General features: G+C 44.5%; 1 protein-coding gene across 2 annotated transcripts in view; it reads right to left on the bottom strand.

Annotated features, from left to right (window-relative positions):
• Positions 1 to 22129, bottom strand: part of SUFU (SUFU negative regulator of hedgehog signaling) — a gene marked incomplete at both ends in the record, with an annotated part of 81068 nt that overhangs the window by 27977 nt on the left and 30962 nt on the right. The window contains 5 exons of one of the 2 annotated variants that reach the window (XM_079535406.1): positions 7 to 118; positions 1625 to 1781; positions 6075 to 6147; positions 8017 to 8102; positions 10537 to 10679. In XM_079535406.1, the coding sequence (XP_079391532.1) occupies positions 7 to 118; positions 1625 to 1781; positions 6075 to 6147; positions 8017 to 8102; positions 10537 to 10679 (571 nt within the window). The remainder of the gene's footprint in view (positions 1 to 6; positions 119 to 1624; positions 1782 to 6074; positions 6148 to 8016; positions 8103 to 10536; positions 10680 to 22129) is intronic. The other variant, XM_079535407.1, reaches the window with a different exon arrangement.

Here is a 22129-nt window from a genome sequence, read left to right as displayed (position 1 = left end):
ACTTACGGCGCTCGGTCATGGTTCAACCCATTCTGTCTTTGTGCATTTATTGGAGGTAGAACAGGTTTGCTGTTAATCTCCAGCCCTCTTCGCAAAGTCTCCCTGATTTGCTCTGTATCTGCAAAGAGAATTTTTTTTAACATGACTCAGAATCCCCAGAAACATCACAAACACAAGGAGACAACAGCTTTTCTTAAAAGGCCTGTTTCTATGGTATGTTTCATCTAAATCCTTCAGGAAGAAATGAAGAGACACTAAGGGTGAATTCATAACAACACTTCCTGCACCATAAGAGTTAACCACTTAACAAAGTAAGCTTGAATTCCCTGGGCTATAATGTTATGTCAGGCAAGAACTGGAACCTTTGGTACTATGCCCCCAATGTAGAAATTCTGAGTAGATTTGTATGCTTTCATAAAGGATGCGTTTGCCCTTCCTGCGGCTCTTGCAGAACCTCCTGACACATCCAGCCTTTGTGCTGGAAGTCACTTTTCCCATTAGGCATAACGGGAGCTTATTCCTTTACCAAACAAGTGCAAGGAGGTCCTGGAGTTTCTGCAATTGGCTTTGAAAATCTGTTATTAATTAACTACCAAATTCATAAACAGAAAAACCTTTTAGCGAATAAACTTCACCCTCAAGCTCACATCTGAAAATAAACTGCAAATTACACAGCTCAGATGCAGCGTTCTTAATTTTCATTTTCCTACAACATCAAGTGGCCAAATATTTTAAGGGGATGCTTTCTTAATTTGCTTAGAAGTTTCCCTCTTTTTTTTTTTTTTTTTTTTTTTTTTTAAATGAGTGACTAGAGAAGAAGATATTAAAATGATTTCAAAATCTCTCAAAGGACACAGCAAGCAAATATCACCATTTATATCTGCCTTGGACTTTTCATTTGCAGGGCTGAGGGGTAATAGAGTCTAGTCTTTTTAGATCCGGTGTGGTTCAAAATATTTCCACAGAGGCCAGGCAGAACCCTATGTACGTATACATTTGCTTTTATTTTTTTTTTTTAAATCACAGACTTAAAACAAATATGATATAAATTCCCATGGAAAACATCACTCCTTCCAAGAAATCTCAGACAGTCACATTTCATTACTTCACCCGTTTGAAAGTTAGTGTGGATACTTTCAAGCACGCTTAATGTTCACGACATCTGTACCCTAACGTGGCATCTCACCGCAAAGGGGAACTCCACCACATTCAATTTCTTCCTCCCAGAGTTCCATATCTGCAAGAATCACTCGAGTTCAGCTACACCAACATGCAATGTCAGTTCAGTGCACCACCCAAGAAGTGGCAGTGTTAAAAAGGAAACACAGCCTAGGAAAATGCAATTGCATCACCTTGCAGGTGTTTACAGTCCTGGTTTCACCCAGTGCTCAGTTTAACTTTGCAGATTTAGATGAAACAGCCTAAAACCTGAAAGATATATTTAGAAAAAAACAAAAATCTCCTTCTCCTGCCCTTCTTAAAGAAGCCACTCCAAAATTTCATTTTCTTCTGAGGCATATCACGCCTTCTAGCATGCGTGCTGCTTCCAAGGAACCCCGTGGCACTGCCCAAACTCACCAGTGCCCAAAGGGCCAAGGCAGTGCCACAGCCCAGGACCTCTTACCTTTCCCAGAGAGCCGCCGCGGCTGGGTTCCGATGCAAATGCTCCTGCTGTCTTCATCATCCTCAGGGGGCCGGCTGAGATCATCCCAGGCACATTTGGCACTCACTCCACTTAGGTTTGAGCCATCTGTCTCAATCCCTTTGTCGACTCTCTCCTGCTTGAAAAGATCCAAAACCCCACAACTTTTTTGGACGTGGCTTGACCCTGAGCTGAAACCCAGCCTTCCATCCATGTTTTGATGTACCAGCTAAGTGTGCCTGCACGAGTCAAATCAGAAGCTGATCTGAACAGGAACAAACCAGGACAGGTTGGAATGAGCTTCTGTTCTTTCCTCACTGCTTCACTGCTTGGTGCTCACAGGCACAAGACAGAGGTGGAAATGAGAAACCTGAGGTATACAGGGTTGTTTCCTTCAATGTTAACTCCAGTTTACAACAACTCCAAGCTCTTACGTACTCCTACATGCAGCACAACTTGGCAGTCTACTTATCATATGCCATCAATAACAAACTCCTGAATAACTATAACAAAGATCCCTTTCCAAGTCCCCAATGAAAAGTGCACAGAGTGATTTCTCAATCACAGAAGATCATCATTTGCAGACTGCTCATATAACCACTGTTTTTTAATGTGCTGGAACATTCAGCTGAGGACAAATTGGTAAGGAGACATTGGCCTGTATGCAAGTGTCAGAAGTCTTGGCAAAATACTTTCCAAGCACGTAACCACTGTTTGGTGTCTCACACCAACAACAAGCAACTGGATGTTCTTAGACACCACACTTTTTTTTTTTTTTCCTCCAAGGACACCCACATCTGCTGCCAGCAAGACTGCACTCCAAGTTTCAGCCAGAGGACACCTACCTGCGAATGGGAACTGCTGTTACTTTGATTTTCCACCTATTTCCCACAAGGGGGTAATGTTGAGCTGAACAAACTTAGGGCTGCTCAGAACACTAGTACCCTAACCCCAACCCGCTCCACTGGCACTGAACAAATCAGGCTCCTCTTTGAAGTTTGCAGGGATGTCGCTCCTAGTTCCATTCAGTGACCTCCATTTCACTACACGTTTGGGTCAACTCCAAACACGCGCTAAGTCCCACTGCTTGCAGGACAGAAACTCTTTAGATTTGAGGGCAGAGCAGAGCTCTGTCACACAACAGGAGCAGATCATTATTCCTGGCCTCTGCTATGACCTTGCCACTGGAGTCAAGAGACCGTGGGAGCATTCAGTGCTTTGCAAAATCTGTTCCCCAAGAAGCAGTTTCCATACTAAAACCCACATACACTCCTCCCCTTGCCCAGCTCTATCTGCTGTACTCTATAAAGAGCTTTACTTGTTCTTGTGACCATTCAAGAGAGGATTTGAGAAGCTCAAAGATAAGCATAGTGCTTGGGGGTGTGGTTGTGTTGCAGCTCAAAATGATAGAATCCACCTGGCTGCTGTCCCACCCTCCTCCACGTCCCCCTGCCCCTTCCTGTCTGACAAGTGTGACTTCTTTAAAACTTGGTCACCTTCCTACACTGGCTCTCTGGCCCCAAAAGGGAGGCAGAAACTTGCAGCTCAGGATAAGACCACAGCTGTCCTGGCTTAGATTTAAGCATTCAAGAGACTGCCTCCTTCTGCTTCTCTCCCCCAGAGAAGACTACTGCCTGGGACCTTCCTCTGGCATCACAGGAAAGCGGCTTCCTCGAAAAAGTAATAGGAAAATCTGACAAATAATTCATCTGCTGGGATTTTCTTTTGTTTTATCCCAAACACAGAAATAGAAGTTGTGAAAAACAAATACATCTGATGCTACATATGCTAACGAAGCTTTAAGTGAGATTTACCATGTGACTCTTTAGGGAGCTCTGTGACGACCCAAAGCAGTCAGCATGGGGAGGTTCAGCTTGTCAGCACAGTTGTTTTTCATTCCACTCATTGAGAAAGCATGGGAGAGCCACCAACTGGCCCCGAGCAGGGAGAGAAAGGGCCCTGAGGACTGCAGCCGGATGGAGAATCCATGGGACGTGCTGCTTCATCCCCACAGCTGGAGGCCCCACTCCAGGCACAGAGCCTTGAGGAGGGGAGAGGGGTGCAGCCCTTTGTCTGCGTCTCAGCTGGCTCCCAGAGCACTTCCTCAGGGAAAGAAGAGCTGCTCTATTGGCATCCCTAGGAGATCAAAGGGATCTGATGGAAACAAGCTGGCCTAAGGTAGCCTGATTTGCATGCTTGTGTTTGCAAACATAGATGTCCAAGGGAGGAAAAAAAAAAAAAAACCAACCAAGAAAAACCAACCACTGTTCAGTTGGTTTTAGTAACTTCACCCCATCCTTAGCCAGTAAAGCTGTGCGTGGGTGAGGGGCTGCTCCTCCTCCCAAGAAAGGGCAGCAAAGCAGAGCAGGAGGAGCCTAGGGCAAAGGAGGTTCAGCTTTTTCCTTCCTCAAAGAAAGGATGTTTCTGTCCCATTTTCCTCTCAGCATGTGGGAGGGATGCTCTGAGGCTCTTCTAAGTCATTGATCCTTTTCTAAATGAGCCAGAGCACTGCAGTGTGACCCACAGAGCAGCAACCGCAACTCAGGAAATTCAAATCAGCTTTATTCTCTTCTGAGATATCTGCTAAGACAGCACATCAGCACAGAGCTGGGGACCAACAGGGATGGTGTGACAGTGCTGCCAGGGAAATGCAAGCGGCCTACAGGAAAGCCTGACTACACAGAGAACAGCCAGTGCTGCCACAGTGTTAATTGCTGACATCCTGGGATGACATCTTAGTTGGGATCCTTTCTCAGCAACTTCGAACAGAAAGTACAGCTTCTGTTGCCAGGGCTGGGGTTAGGTCTCAGCAGTTCCTACAAGAGACAATGCAGCCTCAAAACAATCTCTACCCACTCCCTGGGCTGCCAATGTGCTTGCCTGTTCCAAGCAATCCAACCATTTTCTCTCCCCTTTCACATCCCTATCTCCCCCACCACCACTGAAAGTGCCAGGTGAATGAAAAACATGTTATTCTTTGCCCACTAATGCAGAGCAGGAGATGCACGGTGAGGGCTGACTGCAGCCCTACGCAGGTTTTAGGCTTCTTCAAGAGCCTAGCAGAAAGGAGAAGCGCACACACCTGCACATATTGATCGTTGGAGGGGCAAGAGAGAACAGAAAACAGGAATGTTTTAGCGTGAGGAAGTCCGGAAAGACCACAGACACAGCAGCCGTTGGTGGCAGGACACACTGTGAGGCAGAAGCACTCTCCATGTGCCTTAACTTGTCTTGGCTGACTCACATTCCAGTAATCTGAGCTACTTCTCATTTACAGTAAATTGAAGAAACCCCTGTTATCGTCAGGAATCACCAGTGTTGTGGAGAACAGACAACACCCTCCAGGAGGGGAGAGGACACACAGGCAAAATTGTGAAAAGCCCAAAAACTTTATAGGACTTGCAGTTGTGTTCACTCCCACGCTGTGGGACGTTTATGGAACACTTTTTTCTCTCGGGTTGGGGTTGTTATTTTAGACGAACAAATCCTTAGGAACAGTAAAAGTAGAATTTGGTTTCCTTCCTAAGCTTTCAAAATAAAAGATGCTGTGAGGCAATGGAAGGTAATCAGATACAGACATGCAGACCAGAAGCAAACACAACAGTACAAAACGCTCACACATGCACATGCCCTACCAGGCTAAGCCATAAGTTCTCAGTTAAAGGAACACTCAGCAATTCGCTGAAACAGGATTAGAACCACACTGGATTTGCACAGGAATCCCGTACTGCAGTATCACATCTCTGCTGAAGGGATGCAGAACTGCCTCCCAGACATACGAATGGAGGTAGGCCATGGGACAGTAACCCCTCTAGAAAGGTCTTATCCCAATCTTTTAACTTCAGAAATTAAACTGAGCTCTGATGGAGAGGGTTTAATATATCCTCCTGCACGTATTACTAACAGCAGCAAGAAATACTTGCAGCTTGCCATTATTTCTCAGATCATACTATTTGGCCTCACGTGACATCCTACAGGAATGACCTACACTGTCACATTGGCTATGGGAAAAAAAATACTTAATTGATTTAAATTTTTCTGCATGTTATTTCTCCTTGTCCTTACATATAAAGCAAAGGAAGAAGATTCAGATCCGTCATCTCTAAATCAGGTACTGTTACATATTCTTCATAGTTTAAAACACACAGTCCAAATCTTACCAATTTGCCTTGTATATGACATTGTTTTCCAGTTGTACCTTCTCCAAGTGTTTTCCTAGAGCTGCCATACAGCTGGGGTGGGACATGCGCACTCTCAAAGTACTTCTGAGAGGGCAAAGGGAGTCTCTAGGACTGCTCTGAGATTACTACAGAAATTGAGATGTTCACAGAACTTTTTCAGGAAAAAAAAAAAGAAGAACCATTTTGTACCACTAAGCCAGTCCCTTTTGGCTACTACAAAAGACATGATGTTTTATTAACTAAAGACATACTTGCAGATGTGGGTCAATTTCAAATATTGTTTCTCCTCTTCGCATGTCTGTTATCAGCCAGGGGCCTCCAGCTCTACAAAGAAAGAAAGGTAATGAACCACACAAGGACCTGTGCTAATAATGAAAAACCCTCAGTGACCTGTTACCTGCCTAGCATTTGGCAAATCTTGCAATGCAGTTGAGTCTGACATAGGCTGCCCCTTGTGTAGATGCACTTACTCACCCAAGACTGAACTGTGTTTTATAGGTAACTGAAATGGGACTGAGAAGTCTGGTGCAGCCTAAGTACATGAAAGATGAGCATGGCATAGGGTCAAGATTTACACTTCTATTATGTATTTAAAGATGCAACAGGATCCCAATGGAACTTCATTTTCTTTTTAAGAGATGAGCAATCATGTTCAGTACCATACAAAGCTTCTTGCTTGCTCTGATGAATATCTCACAACAGACATTTTGTCTGAATACTCGGATATTTCAGGGAAATCTTTGTTTTTTGCTAGCAATGAAAGTTGGAAGAGTCAAGATGTTTCCCAACAAAGGTGATAGAAGACAGATTACTGTGAAGATGAACTACTCAGTGACTTTACTTTGGGTCACAGCACACACAGTCCGTAGAAATCAGCCTCAGATTGCACTTCTCGCTTGAAGTCTTTTGAAATCACCATAGAAGTTTTCTTTTTTTTCATGAGACACTCTGTTACTGCAGTTAAAAGCCCCCTCCTCTGGCCCTGTCTGTGTTACAGTCTCCAAAAGCACTTGCAGTCAGACCAATAAAAGTTAATGTTTTATAGGTTTTTCAGATGCATCAGTATCTACTCTTTTTCACATCACTTTCGAAGCTGTTAACTGCAGAAGTGCCATCTGTTTCAGTTCCTCCCTGGGATGCAAGTCTTTCACCCTGACTCCATATGAGCAGCTTTCAGCTTTGTCTTTGAACCTGGCACATCTCTGGATTTCATTTTATCCTTGGAAAGGTGCTTACAGTACAGCTCAAAAGCAAAAAAAACCCAAAACAATATGAGAACAGACTGGGGAGAAGGGTGCTATGTCTATATTGACATAGGAGTTAAGGGACCTATGGACTGTTCATTGCTTCAGGGCCCCAGAAACAAAGTTTGCAGCTGGACAAATTCACTTGAGTGTTTACACAAATTACCAGCATTTATACCTAAATGGGAGAGTTCAAGTTTAAGAAATCCAGCAGCAAAGGCTGGACTCCTCCAAATCACCAATTACAACCCCTTGTGGCAGCCCACTGAGACTACAGATATACAAAATTCATTTTCTCTAAAATCTTTTGAGGTACTATCACAGTGCAATAATCTCCTCAAAATACACAGAAAAACATTTAACCCACACATTTGCAAGTCAAAAAAGTTTATCTGCAACCTGACAGCAAATAAAGTATCAACCTACGTTTAAAATTTAAAAATCCATCTCCTCCTTAACATAACGCTATCTTTGCTTTGCAAGGGGAGATAGTGAAGTTCATTCTGTTATGTCAAATACTTCTCCTTCTGCAAATTGGTCTGACAAGTGGGGCCTCTTGGAGATTGATTTCCTTACTTTCAGACAGCACCCAAGCTTTCCTAGGCATGGTAAAGCAGATCCTCACTTTCCTCTCTTTAGAACTATGGAGAGGTCACCAGTCAGAGCAGCCCTGACTCTTTCAGGGAGAACCAATGAGAACATGCTGCAGGCATAAGAGGAAGGAAATTAAGCTTTCAAGAGCTCATTCATTTCCACCCTGGACACGTGGACTTCCACATGCATTAATTTGCCATCTAAATGTCTGTGCGTGAGAACAGATTTGCAATGAATTCCCATCTCTGGCTACAGCAAAGGCTCCGTCAACAAGTTAAAGATTGTTAATAAAAACAAACAACTGAATTGTTCTCTGTCAAAATACTCCTCTGACTGGAGCTATATAAGCACTTACACTGGGACAGTCCGAAGCAGCTCCAAGATCCCTTGCCCGTTCCATTGCTGAGCTGCATGCAGTTCCTCAGTGCAAACCCCAACAATCTGAAATAAATAAAAACAGAGATACTAAACCAGATGGAAACTGTGAGAACTGTAGGGAACACGGGCCACATGCTGCTGGATCAAACTGTACATACAGAGAAGCATCATCCCTTTCAACTAAGTAGATAAGTGAGGACAAATGGAGCCTAAAACAACAGGGAGATTCTGCCCGCTCTCAGTAAGCCATGTGAAGTGCCCTGGCACGTAACATTTAATCTTGCTCGAAGTGTGTGAACTTAAATAAGAGGAGGGCCTGATGAAGAATTAGTTACTGAAGATCCACTGGTCTGTTCTCACACCCCAAACCAGTCCACATAAGACAGACCAAGCTGGGACAGGTCAGGTCTAAGCACATGGCAAACACAGTGCTGCTGGCCAATCGCTAGGAGCAAATGTGATAACAAACCAGCAGCTTCCATCAGGTAAAAGATACACTGCCACAAAGAAACGCTTTGGTGCTCATAAATTCTTGAACAACTCTGTTTGCTGACTGGTTTAATCTTACCCACCCCCATGAAGTAAGGTTCTTAACACATCGCATAATCCACTCTTCAGTGCATACAACCAGACTTCTGCCTTCCTGTGCATGGCAAGATGCGTTTGCTTTTCAGCTTGGGATCTGCCTCACTGAGCAATACCAGACATCCTTCTCATAGCAGCTGAGATCAGATACTTCAAATGAAGGCAACCAGTGGTTGTTTTTTTTTTTCCCCTGATCCATCAGCTTGTGCCTTGGAGCCCAATGATTGATTCATCCCAGAGACAAAAAAAGACTTTAGACACAGTCTTCTATTTTCTCTCTCAAGACACTAAACTTTTTCCAATGACATCAAATTTTCAGTCAGAATCTGTTCAGCTGGTGTACTGTCACAGAAGAAGAAAACTAAGTTCTGTAGAGAAGTGACCAAAAGTACATGGCATGCCTTTACCACAAACATGTGCACTGATAGAAATCTGGGTGGAAAACCATCCACGTCAGCATGCACTCACTTCTGCACACCTTAACTCCTCTGCTCCTCTCAATCTTTCAGGACCTAGCCTTGAGAATGCATTCCATCCCCACCCATGTTCCTCCGTGCACAGCCTGAATCACCCTCAATTCAGCACTCCCCTCCCTGAGCCTTTACTCACTAACTGCACACAAACTGTGAGACTCTAAACAGGAAATTATTTCATGTTTATTCTTTGCTTTTTGCAACCATTCATCCTCATTGGTCAAAATAAATCCTTAACAATGAGCATCAAACAAACAAAGGGGAAATTAAGACAACCGTTTGTACTGTGAGAGATTAGAGTCCAAAAGTCTCAGGATGCAACAAGCTGTCTGCTCTTTGATCCCAAGCAGCTGGATACTAAAGAAAGGATGAGAACTAATGCAGCACTAACTGGGGAGTCAGCCAGGAATCACCCTGCTTAGCTTGACTCTCTCTTTTTGCTTCCACATCCCACAGTTCACTTTTTACTTATTAACCCCACCTCTCATCTCTTTCCTGTTGGTAAAACACAGACTTCTGGGGAGAAGAGAAGGCTCAGGAAAGTCTTTGCCCTTGCACAGCAGTTGCCTCGTGCAGGTCTATGATGTTGGAGCTTCCCCTTATGTGTTGCAACTACAGCCAAGGACTAATAAAAGCAACACGAAACTTAAAACTCCAAAATAAAAGGTGTTCACCCACGTGGCAGGAGCTTTTCTAAAGAGCATGGGGAGCTATGTTAGTTCTGTCATTATGATTAGTAACTGCATATGTAATTTAAAAGTATTCAAAGTAGACCTTATCCAAGGGACTTGAGAAAATGGAGTCTCTGATAGCAAGCAAATCTGTTTAGCTAAGGAAGCTCTGCTCATTGAAGAGTAAGGTTAACATACAAGGGATGCTTCTTTCACAAAACAACCTACCTTAGATGGTAGATCAGTGCAGGTAAAGTCAAAGAGCCTCTAAAGAATCTTTACGTGGCAAGCTATGTTTCGTTTGCTATATAATACTAATGCAACACTGAGTCCTACTGCAAACAGCTCTTCTAGAAACGAAATCAAAGGAGAATCCCACACTAACATTGCCTAGCATTAATGTGAATTTAGTTCTACATTAAAATAGCAACATCAGGCATTTCTCTCTGCTTTTTTACCCTTTCTTTATGTTTGAAATTTCAAAGCAGTAAGGTAATACTCAGCTCCAGGTCTGTTTGGGGGTGTACACCATTTCTGTGTGTGGTAAGCTTCTACATTGAGAACAGAATGTGCCATTGCTCAATCCCAGTAAAATCCTTACTGAATATCCCCAGAATAACAACTCAAAGATGAGATCCATAGTAATCAAGACAGAAAGGACAAAGACAGGGGAATAAGCACCTTACTTATCAGAGCTGAATAAAATGTAGAGCTAAGTGCATCCCATGCCTGCGAGATGCTAGAGCTGTCACCTCTGCTGTGCCATACCTGTAGGAAAGTAACAACTCCAAAAGGAGTCTGCACAGGCTGCATCTGAGGGTCTTCTGTCAGCAACATATGCTGGATTCTGGACTCACTGTTGTCCAAAGGGCTGTGCCACGACACATGGTCACCACTGCAGAAGGTGTTTTCTACAAGGAAGACAAACAAGAAATATTTAGACCAGAAAATATGCCAGAAGAATGCTTCTGTTAGCATCTATCTGCTCCTGATCACTGTCAAATGGAACCTCTGGTCAGGACCAGCACAGCCCTGTTGCTGCTCATAGTGCACAATCCTGAGTTAATCCTGTGGCAAAAAAAGAAAGAAAAAAAAAAAGAAAAAAGGTTAGCTATTAGTACCATCAAGTTAGATTAGTCCCTCTCTAATTTACTGTTAGTCTCATTTTGTGAGAGGGCACAGATAGCCTGTGGGCCAAATGCCATGCCTATATGACAATTTATTCTTGATTTGCCACAAAAAAGAGATTCTGAAATGTAAATTAGACTTAAATAATACTTTATCTATTAAAAATCTCCAGTCTGCTACCCAACTTGTGACATTCTATGTCAGTCACTTGCTCTTCCAATTGTCTGCTGGCTCTGGTGAAGAATTATGTGTTCCTTCTTCCTCAAACAATAAGAAAACCAGTTGGCTATAAACTTCATTTTAAGTCAGAATGGCTTCCATCTAAACAAAGAGATAGAAATTATTCTTCCTTCTTCACAACTGTAAGAATTCCATTCTCTCCCTTCTCCTCAGAAAGACAAACCGTCCCCAGACAACCCTGCATCCCAAGTGCAAACCAGAGGGTACAGCAGAAACTCTACGTATAGCACTGCCCCCAACCCAATACTTGCTCTGTGGATGAACTAGAAGTAAAGCAACCATTTTCACTCTGGTTGCAGCACAGCGCATCTGAGAAGTCCCCCCAGTGATGAGCTAACCCACACCTACACGACTGAGGGTTTAAACCACAGCATCCTGGGCAACTCACGGTTCCTCCACCAGGTGTCCCCATCGGCGTTGGTTTGAACACTTATTATATACGGGTTTTCAGACAAATTTCTCTGACAGCTCAGTAGATTAAGGAAGAATTAAAATAACTCCAAATTCCATAAGAAGCTTGGCCCCAAAAACGAGGAATGGGACAGAAGTGTTGCGATAAGTAAGGGAATGTTTTCCTTCATTACAACTAAGATAGAACAGAAACACGTCAAATGGAGCTGCTCAAAGAAAAAAAAGTTTCTGTACGTACAATGAATTACACACTTCCAGCAGTGTGACTGAGAGGAACGGCTCGTAGTATTACTTTGCTTTCAGAGTTGGGACATACAATGAAAGAGACAAATGAAAAATATGATTTTAAAGTTTTCTTATATCAAAATGGGATTAAACAAATAGACAAAACAGGCAGAACTGCAAAGGATCTTGCTGGTATTCTGCAGGTTAGCCAAAACATGGCTGATTAGTTTTGTTTTTTAAATGATAAAAGCCCCTCAGTCACAGTTTTTAGGAATGAAACAAAACCACAAAGAACTTATTCTTGGCTCCTGTCTCTATACCACAACATTTTGCCCATCAAATGCTCACACAATTCTATGCTGATCGATCGCTGCATTTCACTGCTGCTGCTGCTTCTCCTGGGAAATCCCAGCCCGTTTAGAGCAGGTTTTCAAATGCAAATGTCTCTGCTGGAAATCCACCTGTTTCTGTCCATGTGAACACTGAACACTTAGAAAATCTCCCTCTTTCTTGCATGCACACGAATGCCACAAAATTCACACTGCCTATTCAATTAAATCACGAACACACACACACACACACAAAACATTCTGCAAATAAGACAGAGTCCAATTAAAATCTGTAAGAGTGCAGAAAAATCAGAATTACAGCTTGAAACTCAGCTCTATGCTCACTTATTGTAACCCAACCAGAATGCAAGATCAGCCCCTGCATAGAGACCATTGCAACACGGAGGAGAGCTCGAAGTGCAGGGTTTGAGCTGAGGAATTGCAGGAACAAAGCACTGGATAGCCACTTGCACCCATGCAGAAACTGGGATGCAGATCCTCCATTCCCACCTCTCACACCTGGCTTGCAAACCAACCCACCAAAATCTTTATGTTTTTATCAAAAGTGCTGAAGTTTCCATAAATGTAAATTTACAGCTACGTTTCTGGTTTTGATGAATGCTGAGTTAGAATGTACAACACTGGATAAACTCTCAAAGACATGTGCAGCATGCTAATATCTCCTACGTGTACATATCTGTGGAGCAGTTGGAGTGCATCTAGAGGAGAGCCACAAAGATGCTCAGAGGGCTGGAGCACCTCTCCTATGAAGACAGGTTGAGGAAGTTGGGCTTGTTTGCCCTGGAAAAGAGGAGGCTCCAGGATGACCTCAGTGTGGCCCTCCAGTATTTAAAGGAAGTTTCTAAGCAGGAGGGGGACTGACTGATTTATTACATGGTCTAACAAAGATAGGACTTTAAACTAAAAGAGGGGAGATGTACGTTAGATGTCAGGAAGAAATTCATCACTCACAGGGAGGTGAGGCACTGGCACTGCTGCCCAAAGTGGTGGGTACCCCATTCTTAGACGTCCCAGTGCCAGGTTGGATGGAGCCCCGAGCCCTGAACTGGAGTGGGGCTCTTAGCCCACAGCAGGGGGCAGGAACTAGATGATCTTCAAGGTCCCCTCCAATCTAAGCCATTCTATGCTTCTATTTATTTCCATAAAAACAAGAAGACTCAGAGCAGGATGCACGCACTTATCCCAGGTACAGCAAAGGCACAAACACCTTTTGAGGAGCAACGTACTTCTCTGAGATGTGCCCACAGCGTTCCCACTTCTCCCAAACTATGCAGACTGAGTGTAGAAGCAGTCTTCCACCTCCAGATTAATATCTAGGAGCTGTTCTGCACTGCTGACAACGCAGGATAGAATCAGAACCTTCAGTGATCACAACACCAATATGGGTCCAAAGCTTCTTTTACTGCAGAGATCAAATGAGACACCTGTACTTGTGCTGGAAGCCACTCAGATGTGAAAAACTCGAAAATGTAGACATGAAAATGGGTATTTTAATAATGTGAAATAAAAGTTTGATGTAAAAAAAAACAAAAACATCAAAAGATTACAGGAAGAAGCTCAAGCCCACAGGACAGTGATTGAGTCCGAGATTACTAACGTCCACAATGCCATCTGCATCCCAAAGCAATTGCTAGGATTAGGACAAACCACAACTCTCCTTTCAGATAAGAACGTTCCTTTGCAATTCATCTTGGTTTAGTAAACCTGAAACTTCATAGTCTCAGCAGCACTTCAGCCCTGAATCCAGGAGAAGGTAAAATGGCTTTCTGCCACAGCTGTGGGGCTGTTCCTGACCCAGCACTTCCCTATCATCAAATAAGGCAGCAATCAGTCTGGGTGCAAATGGGATTTAAACCTAATGTGGTAACGTCACCCATCTGCACAAATTTATAGAACGGTGTTTTAACAAAAACTCCTGAATGATTCTATTCTGCCAGGGAACTCCAATGCCACAGAATTGAAACACACCACAGGCAGGTATTGATTTCTTAAGGGCTCAACAAGGAAATCATTAGAACATTTTATTTCAAATTTATTGCTTTCCTTCGTATTTTATAACAGCAAATCAGAAGCATCACTCTAGCTCCACAGAACTGAGGAGACTAAATTTCCCACAGACCAGCTCTTGTGTCGTTCTAATATGCAAAAGCAGCATCCATAAGACAGCTACACCACTCTACTCTATAAAGCCTCCCATATTTTGAAGTCTTTAAAATGTCATTATCCATTCTCTTTAACAGGCTGCACGAAGCAGGTGAAGCTCCTTCCTGCAGCCACAGCCATAACTCAGCTGTGCGATCTCTCCCAGCTTTACTCCCCAATTGCTCCATAATGAGAACTGGGGAAATAACTCAGAGAACCACCCCACTGTGGACCAGTAAATTCTTTGTGCAGCAGTGCTCATGTATTTTCTTAAAGTGCACTTCCCCTGTATTCAATTTGACTAAACACAGTTAATGCCTAAAGAAATAAATACAAGTCATATTCCTGGCCTCAAGATGCTTTATAAACAGCATAGAGCGTGCAACCCATGCTCAGGAGGCATTGGCTAGCTCTGCAGAGAAACAGCTTATTTCCCATTATATTTTCCATTTCTTTTTTAAATCTGCCATTTTTACATCTGTTTAAGAGCCCTAAATCCCCTGAATAACTGCAGGGAGAAAGTGGAAAAAGACAGCACACTGAGACAAGCACTGGGAGCTAACAGCGCTCCATCTCAAAGCTGCCCCAGGCTGAACCTAGCCCAAGAGATGCTCCCCACCAGCTTGCTGCCCTGTACACAGAGCAGGTTTGGGCACCTGGGAGGCAAATATCTCCTCCTGAATGCACACAGGGAACAGCATGGAGGAAAACAGAGCTAAGGCTGTTCCACCAGCGAGGAGACAGAAAGGGAACTCAGAGAACCTCTTCTGCCCATGCCCAGCCTGGCACACAGCCTGAGCCTGGTCCTTTGACATTAAGCTGGCTTGATTTGGGGCAAACAGCTGTTCTGCTGCACTCGTATTCATCTAAAGCAAGTCTCTGCATTCCTCTCATCTCTGCAGAAAGCCAGGCTGTGGTTACAAGGTCCCTTTTTTTCTGAGCTGTGTGAGATGCTGCTAAAAGGAACAATCCTGCTTGTCCTCCTGTGACAGCAGCAGTTACCTGGGTTGCTGCCCTCCAAGCTTTCATGATGCTTGGCACAACTCCTGTCACTTCTGTGCTAGCTTGGTCTAAAAAACACATCTAATAAATTCACAGCAGAGCATGGCAGTGGGTACACTGGCACGCAAGCAAGGTGACCACATTCCTCACGCAAGGCAGACCTTATGCTACCTGCACTGCTCAGCAGCTTGAACACTTACGTGAGCTTTCAGGTTGTGTCCAACAGCAACTGCTCAGCTGAGCAACAAACAGACAGCAGCACTCAGAAATTCTGTAGCTGAGGGCAAAGCAAAGCAGAGAAAGATTTCGAGTCCAAAGCGTTGGGAACAGGAATGCTACAGAGGCCCTCAGTGAGCTCCTGACCAGCAAGACAGTGATGCAGCTAGACATTTAAATTGAATGCAGCTTATCCAATACTTGCAGAAATAATGTAATTTATTGCATTGCCGTTAGCCCATGCACAGCTCTATAATTTATTATAAGTGCATTTTCCCCAACACATTTTTAATATTCAGTCTGGTGGGTTTTTTTTGTTTTGTTTTTTTTTGAAGGTAGTCTGGCAATCTGTCACAAGAAAGATTTGATGCTGCATTTCAGTACCACCTTGCAGATGGAACAGCTAAAATTAATTACGAGAAACAAGGGGCAAACACAGAGTCCAATGTCGAAATGCATTAGCTATGCTTTTCACCAGAGCTACTTAATATATTTCTAATTAGCTCACTAATGGATAGGACTATGCGTGCAAATATGTAGCTGTAAGAGACTAAACGTGAAAAGAGTCTAAAAATCTCAAAGCAATACTGCTATTGCAACTCATCATACAGACACAAATTCAAAAAAATAGCACAAAAAACAGCATATAAAGAAAGAGCTCATTCAGACTCATTTACCAGTCATGTTAAATTAAGATAATCCAGTGAAAACCAAATTAATGCTAAGTTCAGTGTCTGCTTCCTTTCCTAACCTACAGAGGATTGCACAAATAGATTGGTAAAGGAGAAAAACAACTGTGATATAATCTGGGGTACCAGCTGGCAGTATTAGTTTGTAATTTCATTTTTAGCTCAGGCAGAATGTTTCAAGAACACAGTAGAAATTATTCGAGTCCAAGCCATGATATATTTGTACTACATTAAAAAAAAAAAAAAAAAAGCCCTTTTTCCAAGTTTGTGCTGCACAGTTCAGTTTTGCTGCCCCTTATCTCTGTCTGGGAAAGAAGAACAGCCCCAGCACAGATTCACACGGGGCTGCTGCCTGCTGCAGACATACAGCACAGACAAGATGCCTTGGGAAGAATTCAATCCCCGGAGCACAATTAAACAATGGCTCCACTGCAGGGATTCAAATTGGGCTTTTATAAACAAGGGGCCTAGGCAAACGGTTCTTTAAAAAGAGCGAGGAGAAAAAACAGATTATCAGCCCTGTAAGGACTCCTTGACCTCTGAAGTTTGAAGACTGAGTTCAGAAAACAGAAGAGCAAAGCAGATTTTTCGTTTTTATTTTTTTAAGTTGATCAGCAGGTGGAAAGTATTTCATTATTTTTAAAATCCTGGTGGTTAAATATGGAAAAGGAATGATCCTCTGAAAAGAACTCATCAACTTACACACTTGGATATAACTTATCAGATCCCTTTAGAGTCTTGGACTGAAAGTCAGGTGGAGGGGCCAGAAGCAGAACCCACCGTAATCCCAGCAGAACGAAGAGCACTCCTCACTGCTCAGAACTGCCACCCATCCACCCACACCGAGGTGGTGGCAAACGCGTCTCTTTGTGCCACAGTTTCCCCTGATGGAGTTACAAACACCGGTTTTCATATCACAATACAGATCCCATATGCTTTACGTGACACTGGAGGGCACAGTATTTTAGCAGCTAAATTATTATCATGCAACAACCAGCACGGCTCTGGGCCCCCTCTACCCCTTCTGTTTCCCAGGACAATTCTTTCCCATCCCCTCCACATCTGTGTGCCTGGCTCCCTCTCCCTGCCCAACTCTACACGCACAGTTTCCATTACTGCAGCCTCTGAGAATTTCTCACAGGCTCCCAGCTAGTGACTCCCATGCCCAGGGCACACTCCCACCCTCTGGGAGCTGGGGGCCCCATCCTCTCTCTGACTTCTTCCAGCCCCCTTCTCCTACGCCTTCCTGCAGCCTCCCCCAGCTCCAAGCTGCCCATTGCTCCTTGCAGCCTCCTGCAGCACACGGGCACCTCGCTGCAGAAACACTGTAGCAGATGCATTCCTAGTGATGCTTTCAGAACAGCACAGCTCTTACCTGTCTGATCTATCTGCATGGTGTTCACCTACAGGGAGGGAATATATGGCTGCGTGGCATCATAATGAGAAAGAAAACAAACATGCGTGAACTGCTCTTTCACAGCCCCACAGAACTCTCCTGCTCCAAGCTCTTATTTCTCTACACCTCATCACCCATGACCATCTGCCCCAGGTTCTGCATGGCTGGTGTGCTCTCCTTTTCTCCAACACTACTGGCACACCCGCATCCTGCCTCCTGCATCTCCCAGCCAAGCATCCCCAGAGGAGCAGGACTGATGCACCTGCCAAGCACTGAACCTGGGGGGACAGTCCCAACCCTGTGGATAAATCATTCCTGCCTGTGAGGAGAAGCCCAGAGACCCTGTGGCAGCAGCCTCCCAGAGCCCGCTCCTTGCACACATTTTTACCAGATGGACCCTACTAGCTCTGCCCAGCAGAGCTGTCACCAGCTTCCTGCATCTCTCACCTGAGCAAGATGTGTTTTACAGCAGCTCTTCAAAGGATCACAGTTATGCCTTCAGTAGCTTCTGTAATAGAATAGCCTCAGGATGGGGTGGAGACCCAGGCAAGAGAGGATGTTATACAGCAGGATTTTCTGCAGATTAAGGGCTGGCTCAAAATAGGTATTTAATGACAATTTATTTACAGATCGCATGGTCCCACACGGAGCCAATTGGAAGAGAAGCTTGCCTGTTATTTAAGGACGCTATCCTGTGTTGGGACAGACAAAAGTCAGAATATTTTACAACCATATGAATGCTTCAGCTAGGTGCAGCTAGAATACATGTACAACAGCACCTAACAACCTCTCAGGTGTCCTCTGCAAGGGAGGAGAAATACTCTGTGTTGTGAGACCTTTTACACATTCATGCATGTGGAAGCTCTCAAGATGAACGTACATTTAGGTGGATACAGGAGCACTACAAGACTGCTGCCACTCGTGATCATCCCTAGGTACTTAGGAGATTTCTGTTTAAGAACTTTTTAAGGGTTTGAAAAACTAAGGCACTATCCTGCTCTGAAGGAGCCAAAGATGACACACACAGCTTTAACGCCCAGCCTGAAAGAGGTCTCACACACTGCAAGACTGCTCCAAGATTTCTCTTTAAGTAAAAGTTACTCAACAGAAAAGGCAGGAAAGGGAGGATAGCCTGTGCACAAACACCTGTACAGTAATCACATCAATCTCCCAGGAAAAGTTACTCAGTTATCCTGACACTGGTTCTGAGTCTCCTAACGGAAAGCAATGGGACAGCTTAGAGAGCACCATAGTGCTGTTTCTCAGTGGTTGCTTTTAACTTTTCAGAAATTTAAAGCTTGCATGGACCAAACCTTTGTTTTAATTCTGGGAAAGCAGGAGGCTGAAAGGTGGGAAGCAAAGGAACCTTGCATTCACACACATTTATACAAAGTATTAGAAATATTAGATGAGCTCCACAAGCTCATTACAATAATGCAAGAGAAACACAAACTCTGTCCAAGAGCTATAATTACGGTTCAGATGCAAAATGATTAGCCTGTTTCTGGATCACCTTTTGAAACTCCATTCCACATGTTCCAATACAATTCCTTTAAGCCTCAGGTTTTCAAAGAAAAAGGAAAAGAGTCCACTTCCCACAGGCTCTGGGCTGCCTGCAGTCTCTGAATCCACTCTCCCAATTCCCTTCCCCACCAAGAACAAAACGCTTTCCCTGCTGCGCCCATTTGCTGCCTCCTGGCTGAGCGGGCTGCTGTAAAGGTTCTTTGCATGTAAAGCTGTCAGAAGATGGTCTGTAATGAGCCCAGCATACCACAGCACTGGCAGACAGAGTGCAGAGCAGGTTAGGCAGAGCACACCATTTCAGTACCACTTGCTTCACAGATCTTCAATAGAAAGTGTAAGAAGGATATATGTAACAGCAAAGCCAACTTCCAGCTCTGCCTGCTCTCCTCTGCAGTTTCATCTAACGTAGGCTGGTAGCTGTCAAGGAAAAAAAATGAGTCCTTTTCGTAAGACTACTCAGTTTGTGCAATCTTCACTCTCTCCTCTGTGCATCCCAAATGACTGCACAGGCAGTAAAAGAGGATGCTCCTATGACCGCAAAACAATCCCTGTTTTGTGGCTTTCAGCTCCTTGACAGGGGGAGGCAGCACTATTCTATGCAGAAGCCCTTAACTATTAGAGTGGCTGCTTCCGTTTCCCAGAAAAGGCTGAGTGGGACAAAGACCTCATATGTAAGAGGCCAGAGGACCTCACATCAGCAGGAGGGGGTTTTCTGCATTCCCTGAGCCATGCCCTTTGTCTCGCATTCCTGCCACAGCACAGGGTTAGAGCCTTTGTCCAAGGCTGGATGGAACATGTGCAGCTTCTGCCTTGCTTCCTTACCCCAGGAGTCAGAACTACTCTTCTGGTCCCCAGTACCTGTGCTTTTCAGCCTTTTGTAGCAGGGATGCTCTGGGTAGAATGGAGAAAAGGCTTCCCTCTACCTTGGGTAGAAAACAGGCGAGATTGGTTCTGATCCTGAACTATGACCTCTCTTGATAAACAATTGCCAGAAGCCAGCATCCTGGGGTCCCCAGGGCATGAAGCCTGCTGGCTGCCCTTCCATTCTTCAGCTGTCACAAGATGCATCAAGGCTTCTCTGGGTATCCACTCCTGTTTCTTCCTCCCCCCCCCCCCCCCCCCCCCCCTTCCAGAGGGAGCCCACTTGCAGTACACAGGCTGAAGTAACTCAGGCACTTGCAAATCTGATGTATGGTTGCATTTATAAGTGCCACTGCTCTGTCTATCCATGACATTTGAGAGCAGTAACACATGGATTGATGCAGAGCACAGAGAAGACAGATCCTTTTAACTTTTTTTTTTTTTTTTTAAAAATAAACCAGCTGAATGAACTGTATTGAACAGCTGAAAAGTAATGAGCCAAGTTCAATTCCCAGGCTGCAACAGGACAGGGGTTGACAGAATCAAAAGGGACAGCACCAGCTGAAATCCAGCCAACACAAACTGGGCCTAAACCTGCTTTATCTAAATTGCAGCATTAGCTAAAAACAAGCCTCTTCTTTCAGCCACTGCTGAGATCCCTTGCTTACTGCCTGGAAATGCTATACAGGCAGAAGGAAGATTGCTTTTCCTCTATTTCAACAGTCTTTTATAAGGAACAAAGAGTTTCTGTGCCTCTGCTCCTGGCACAAAGTCTCCCCATGCTTCAGTGTCAGTGCAGCCTTTAGGGCACAGGAAGGTCATAGACCTGTGTTCAGCTGGGATTTACACACTGAGACAACAACAGCTCCCTGGCAAGGCTCAGAAGGACCCTTCCTGATCTTGTGAGGAAGTTGTTGATCCTCCTGCCCAGCCCGGGCTGATCCCCCCTGTGCTGACAAAGCAAAAAGCAGTATCACACAGCAGTGCTGCAGATCCCCTCCCCTCTAGTCCATGAGAAAGCATACAGCGCTTTTCAAACCTGGCTAGAGGGTTACTGGGCATTTTGCATCAGTGCAGAAAAAGCAATTTGGTGCAAATTCCAAGCAAAGCACAGGGAGATGTTACTCAACAAAAGCAGCAAGCACTAAATGGAAGCGTTGCTTGGTCCCAGCAGCAGTGGGAGGAGTGGCAATAGGCAGGATGGAGCCCTGTGCTGGGACATCTGCAGTACTGCACAGAGGCAGCATCCTGCCATTCTGAGCAGAAAAGAGAAGTCAAGTACAGTCAGCCATCCAAAACCTGAGGTCAGGCCGTTCCGTTTATGCTGTAAGAAGAATGAGAGTAGGGCAGTGTGCAAGTGAGCATACCAGCCATGTGGTGACAGCAGCGCTGCACAGCTGTCACACCTGCAGCTCTGCTTCATCACTTCCTGCTCTCCAAGATCTGAAATTTAACACCAAGATCTGAATCCACTTCTCTGGCCCAGACAAGACTTGCAGGAACGACTGGCAGCCAGGTGCGTGTCAGCTCACTGCCAGGTAGGCACCACAGCTCCTCTGTAACAACTGCAGCCTCCTTCCTCCCTCAGCACTCAGCAGCACCATGAGTACACGTCCCTGCCTCACAAGCAGGGGGAAAGGCGCTGCGCTCAAAAGGTGCCCAAAATCACAGCCACACAAAATGACAAACAACATTAAGCTCTGGAAGTCTGGAAAGAGGAAATTACACTTAGATCTGTTAGAGAAGGATGCACCTCTGCATGCTGACCCATGTGCCAGCCTCTGTGCCACCAATGCCAGGATCCATCCTCTTCCTCTTTTCCTGTACTGAACATCACAGACACTGTGCAATTAGTACCACTACACTTCCTCTACAGTCCAGCTAAATGGCAAGACTCGGGTACTGGATATTTCTTTGAGAATGGAAAAGAGCAGATATACTACAGTTTCAATAGATCCTGTTGGATCGAACCCAGAATAGTCACAAAAAAAAAAAACAAAAACAGCCAAAACAGATCAGAGAAAAAAGTTTGATGCCGAAGTCTGATCAGTGAGAAGGCTTCTTGGAATTTGCTGGAGAGATGCCGTATCAGGAAAGCGGGCAGGTGCCTGGCTCCAAGAGCTCAGGTACAAATTCTGGTGGCTTACAACTGCATGCACAGGCTGAGCACCGTCAGG

Source organism: Tetrao urogallus (assembly GCF_951394365.1).
Source record: "Tetrao urogallus genome assembly, chromosome: 5".
Taxonomy (NCBI): Eukaryota; Metazoa; Chordata; class Aves; order Galliformes; family Phasianidae; genus Tetrao; species Tetrao urogallus.
Note: the sequence above shows the minus strand (reverse complement) of the source record. Positions and strands in the feature narration are given on the sequence as shown.